We start from the raw sequence: 5802 nt of genomic DNA on the forward strand, positions 1-5802 counted from the left end.
GATACGACATTGAAGGGTATGGTCTGATTGGCTGTCTAAATCATGACAAAGCACCAATCAAATGATCAAAGCGCCATTTTAATTCACTATTGCACCTAATGCATCAAGATACAGCTTTGTAAAGTATATACATATAAATTATATAGAGAAAAATTAAGACAATACAAAGTGTTGAAATGTAATAAAAAGTTATTATTATGGTGTATTTCTTTTTGCATCAACTGTCATCAGCTTATAAGGTTAGGAGTACTTTACTGAATTAAAATGGCGGTTGCTACCTAACCTAACTGACGCCGTGTCGCATCTCTGTATTCTAGGACTCTACCTCGACGTGAAAAGGGGGCGTGGTTTCGAAGTTTTGAGCACACCATGTAATGTTTCCACCATGCATTAAAGAAAAGAAGAAGAAGAATACTTCATGATCTCGACTGATGACATTTCAAAATGCCGATCTCGGCACTGGACGTAAGAACGGTAAAACTAATTACCACCACGCAAATAATAACGTCCGTGTACGCTGTGGTGAAAGAATTGATAGAGAATGCAATCGACGCCGGTGCGGACAGTATCGAGATTAACGTTGTATGTGACAATCAATATAATATATTCAATACTTGCATGGTATTTTTTTAAACAAGTGCGTTATATTTTATATGTGCATCTTTTCTGTCTTTTTAGATAGACAACGGTACATCTTTAATAGAAGTAAAGGACAATGGTTATGGCATATCTAAGGAAGATGCGCCATACATGGCCTTACCTTCCTATACGTCTAAAATATCAAATTTTGAAGACTTAGGTAGTGCTTGCATATTCAATCTACTATGTTTTAGTTGGCCTAGATGTGTTTTAGACTATACTGTATACATAATATTGATGATCATATACAATATTGTATACAATGTAGTCATAATCTAAAAAATGAAGTAAATTTTTATGTCTTTATTCTTATCATTTCCAGATGTGTTACAAACATTTGGATTCAGAGGAGAGGCGCTTAGTGCAGTGTGTGCAGTAGCAGAAGTTACCATTGTGACAAAAACAGAGGAGGATAATGTTGGAACTTCATATACAATGAATTATGATGGACAAATTGTAAACTGTGAATCTTGCCATAGAAGTACCGGTAAAAATGTATTTTTTTAGTTCTGTAAGACATGATAATATACATATGTAACATGTGACAACATATGTATGTGATTATAATTATATTTCATATTCTTAAAAGATATACTTATTTATTGTATATTAGGTACTACAGTACAAGTAAGAAATTTATTTAAGCAAGTACCTGTGAGAAGACAAATAATTACAAATGTGAAAAAAACAAATCAAACAATTAAATTAGTGGAGACTCTGATACAATGCTTTGGGATATGTAAACCAAGCATACGAATTCAATTTAGAGTGAATAATAATGTTATGTTTACAAAACCAAGTCTAAATAATATCAAAGAAGCTGTGAATCATGTACTTGGCAGAAGCATTATGTCTAACATGGAATGGATTGAGTTTAAGAATGCAGAGGTAGGTACATTCTTGATCATTCGAAAAATCATCAGCATCTATCTAATGTCCCTTTTTACTCAAGTTGATTAACTTTAATCTTGATTTAATTTATTTTTTTCTACTTTTAGTTCTAAAAATTAGAAAAAAGTATAAATTAAATTAAGATCAAAGTTAATCTACATTTAAAATAAATAAATTGGATTTTTGAAATATATATTGATAAAAATAGATATAAGAAAGATATGTCTAATTACAATTGGCAAATCTTCCATGATTTACATTTTGATAATTTTTCAGCTTACTCTACAATTAATGTTGCCTTCAAAAAAGATACAGGATTTATCAGAAATTTCTCATGCCAATTTACACTATATTTTTATAAACAATAGGCCTATTAGGCATAAAGATCTTGAAAAGGTATATCTTGTGTATACATTATATTATATTTAAATTCCGAAGTAAAGACTGAATGTTTTTACAATATTTTTTAAATCGTATTACACATATATTATAAATAATTTAATCTTTGTGATGTTTATTATAAAATGGTAAAAAAATGTACTTTTATATATTTAGCTAATAAATAGTCTGATATTAGAACATTTTGAACAAGAGTCATATAAAAAGAAAATGATATTTCTTGTGTGCCTTACTTTGAGTCCAATGGATATTGATGTTAATCTAGAACCAAATAAAGATACAATTTTTTTCAAAGATCAGGTAAGATTAGAAATAAAAAATATTTTTTCATAAAGTAATTGTAACGATTATTAATGTAAATTATATTAAATTCTATGATTATTAAATTATATAAAATATGTTAAATGAATATTAGTCTCCATTTCAAAGTTTTAAAAAATGTAAAATGTTAAATACTTATGCATATATATATATATATATATATATTTTACAAATTATATATTTAACATTGTAGAGTAAAGTCCTTAATGCTGTAGATAAATGTATAAGAAAATTTTATGGACTTAAGTCTATGGAGATTGCTGAACAAAACGTGTCTAACGACACGTCTGTCTGTTATGAGGATTATACATCTAGTTTGAATGAAAGTGTTGCTGACATTGAAGTGCCTGCATGTAAAAAACGAAAAATACATGCTCAGGAGAGAGTTGTTCAAGAAGATATCAAAGAGAAGTCATTAGTTAGTAATAACAGTAATGGATATAGAAAATCTCCTCAAAATGAGGAACAGAATAATAATCAGAATCATGAACAGAAACATTATGGAAATGCATTGACTCTAACAACCCACGTACCACCACCTAATTTGAGTGATTCTGATTCAAATGATACTTTTCCTACAATTTCGATTAAAAAAAAGGAATTAGTGTATAGAATGTAATTAATCAATACATAAATTTTAAAATGTTCTTGATTTTTTTATATTAAGTACGTCAATGTCATAATTTTACTTAAAGATTACAGATAAATATAAATATAAATTACAGAGCAGAAGAAAGATTAACTTTAAGCCAACTACCTGTAGTAGACCTTGGTGAAGATTTTGACTTGTTAGAAGAAATTGGAAATTGTAATATTTCCATGAACAAGAACGAAAATAAAGGAATGGACGTCCAAGAAAAAAAGGAAGTTACATTGGAGGCATGGAGTAAGGGACATGTTACAGGACTTAAGGTGAAATTCTAATGAAATTTTAAAACATTAATTTTCCCTAATTTAATTTTTCTTAAAATTATTGTACAATTAATATTATTGTTAAATATAACAGGGTGGTACAGATATAAAATTGGATATTGCCATTGATAAATCAAATGATAACTTCAATAATAAAAATGATGAAATTATTCTGGAATCAAATAGAGCACATGTGGATCATAAAGATCTTAAATTTTTAAAATACGTTAGATTACAAGGTATATAATTGTGTCATTATCGAAATTCTTTACATATTATACTCTCATAATAGTTTATAAATATAATAATATTAATGGAATATTAAAATATAATAATATAATATAATAATATAGTTATTATTTATAAAAATGCATGTAGTAGATAAAATCTATATCTAAAACATTAAAGTTACAATATTTAATAACTATCTTGCATTTAGTTGCAAAGGAAAATCCTTCATTAACAGCAGCCCAAACTGCAAGAAAAATTACCGACTTCTGGAAGCAACTGTCGTCCGAAGAACGTGGTTATTACCGTGATATTACAAAGAAAGAAGAAAAGGAACATTGGAGACGTAATAAAGCCGAGGAAAAAGTCGATGCGGACGAAGTAGGCTTAGGGAAAAATAAGAACAGACTGTTACAGCTGTTTGAGAAAATGAAAAATACGAGGAACGAGAAGACAGAAAAATTAAATATGAGGACGATAGTACCTTGGATCATCGACAGAGCTAAGATAATTACAAGGTTAAGCCTTAAACAATAACTTAAGATTGTTTATCATATATTTTACGTACTGATGCATTTTATTAATTAATCTGCAGATCAGGTTTTGACAGTGAGCATATAATAGGCCAATTGACATCTAACTTATGGGTTGCAACAATTTGCGAACAGATATGGATCGTAGATATTGCTGGTCTAATCGAAGGTTTGAAAGTTACCGATGTCGTAGATAAGGTATTTATTAAGTACTCAATGTTTTCTACGAAAATCATACTGTACAAAATGTATATAAAATATTTTCTCTTTTCTTATGAGCACTATTCAATTTTGCAGATCGATGCCAAGAGGATTGAACATCTTCTCAAGCAGTGGTTAATGGAACGAGATGATATGTCAGTAATGCATTCTATATACGAATTTCCGAAAAAAGTATAGATACTCGTATTATTATTGCAATTGTAAGATATTCTTTTAAGTTGTTTTTTAACATTTTAACGTCACATTTTATGTACAATATGTTTAATAAGTAAAATTTTGAATTTTAATTAAGGTAAAAATATGTATTAGGTTGTTTCATAAGTTCTTGGGATTTTTTAGAACTTTCTTTATTTACAATAATTAAACGAAACTTCTTACTCCTTCGTCGGACTAGTTGTTATCGCATTGGGATAAGTTGTTAATAAGAAATAAGAGTTAACCTTTAACGAAATATTTCATTTTTTAATAAAATAATACAATTTTATAATTTATTTATTAATTTTCTATTATCGCACATTTATACGCTAATTTTCTTCTTGCGGTAAAAGACCAAAATAGATCGAGGAACATTTTAAAAAATATTTATGACTTTTTCTTGTTTCTCATTAAAAACTAACGTTACTTTTTTGATAATGAAGTATGCAGTGTCGAATATGTTCTTTTTCGATCTTCATTTGGAGTCAAATTAAAAATATATTTTGTTAACAACTTCTAATATCTATTTCTACTGACGTAGATTAACTTTAATCCAGGTTTAACTTACTTTGTATCTTTTTCTACTTTTAAGAATTAGAAAAAGATAAAAAGTAAATAAAACCGTGATTAAAGTTAATCTACATTGGTAGAAATGGACATAAGCTATCATAAATATATTTGAACAAATATATATTTGAAGCAGGTTAGATAATTATAAATGCAAAAAAAAAGAATGCCTTAAAAGATTACACGTTTTGCGTTTTAACGCCATATAAATTTAACCTCAGGAACTTATAGAACACCTAATATAATCTTACACAATCCTACACAACAGATAATGAAATATGTACAAATGATTAATAAACTAAAAATCACAAAAGTAAGTTGTATCAAACGTTTTTTTAGGCTTTCGTTCTTATTATTATTCTTATTATAGGTTCTTTATTTACAATCGAAAGATATTATTAAAATCGACAGTTTAATGGTAGCGTGGCTGTTAAAATTTAAACAATTAGCTCGTAATATATTAATTTTATGATTCATTTTTAGACCAATGTTTTTTAAATCCGTACATACGTATATTTACAACATTACAACTTAATATTGCGAATATTTAATTTTATTTAAAACTGCATTTTTATAATTATCATTTATGTTTGACTATAAAAATAATTATAGAAAAAGAAATTGTAATTTTGCGACAATTTGTATGAGATATTATAGTTTTATAAATATACAAACTTATTTATAAAGCGTTTATACACTTCTCAACAAAATTAAAGCATCACTTACTCTACCCTCCAAAAATAAACAAAAGAGCAAAATTCAAGAGAGTGTAACTTCGTCAAAAAGGATCGTATCGAGATATTCAAAAAAGCATTTTACAGCTTGAAATCTCTACTTTTCAAATCGGTACTTTAGAAAACGACTTTTATCCTACTGATTTTTCATGGAATTACAC

General features: G+C 27.5%; 1 protein-coding gene across 2 annotated transcripts; it reads left to right on the top strand.

Moving 5' to 3' along the window:
• Positions 1-330: 330 nt before the first annotated feature.
• LOC105452271 (PMS1 protein homolog 1-like) lies at positions 331-4951 on the top strand. 2 transcript variants are annotated; one of them, XM_011693239.1, is made up of 12 exons: positions 331-582; positions 679-799; positions 962-1126; positions 1253-1527; positions 1807-1926; positions 2086-2229; positions 2444-2865; positions 2946-3162; positions 3257-3401; positions 3602-3908; positions 3986-4121; positions 4221-4951. In XM_011693239.1, exons 1-12 carry the CDS (start codon positions 445-447, stop codon positions 4320-4322), a joined length of 2292 nt encoding a protein of 763 aa, XP_011691541.1. In that variant the 5' UTR covers positions 331-444; the 3' UTR covers positions 4323-4951. The 2 variants fall into 2 exon arrangements, with proteins under 2 accessions (XP_011691541.1, XP_011691543.1); XM_011693241.1 differs by having other exon boundaries at positions 2976-3162.
• The last annotated feature ends 851 nt before the right edge of the window (positions 4952-5802 follow it).

Source organism: Wasmannia auropunctata, unplaced genomic scaffold, assembly GCF_000956235.1.
Source record: "Wasmannia auropunctata unplaced genomic scaffold, wasmannia.A_1.0 LD336035.1, whole genome shotgun sequence".
NCBI lineage: Eukaryota > Metazoa > Arthropoda > Insecta > Hymenoptera > Formicidae > Wasmannia > Wasmannia auropunctata.

What these genes read in the sequence shown, in the direction of transcription:
- LOC105452271 (XM_011693239.1), top strand. Translation starts at nt 445, where the DNA reads ATGCCGATCTCGGCACTGGACGTAAGAACGGTAAAACTAATTACCACC. An exon ending in ATCAAATTTTGAAGACTTAG is followed by an intron (nt 800 to 961) that starts GTAGTGCTTGCA and finishes TATCATTTCCAG; the next exon opens with ATGTGTTACAAACATTTGGA. An exon ending in GGCATAAAGATCTTGAAAAG is followed by an intron (nt 1,927 to 2,085) that starts GTATATCTTGTG and finishes TTATATATTTAG; the next exon opens with CTAATAAATAGTCTGATATT.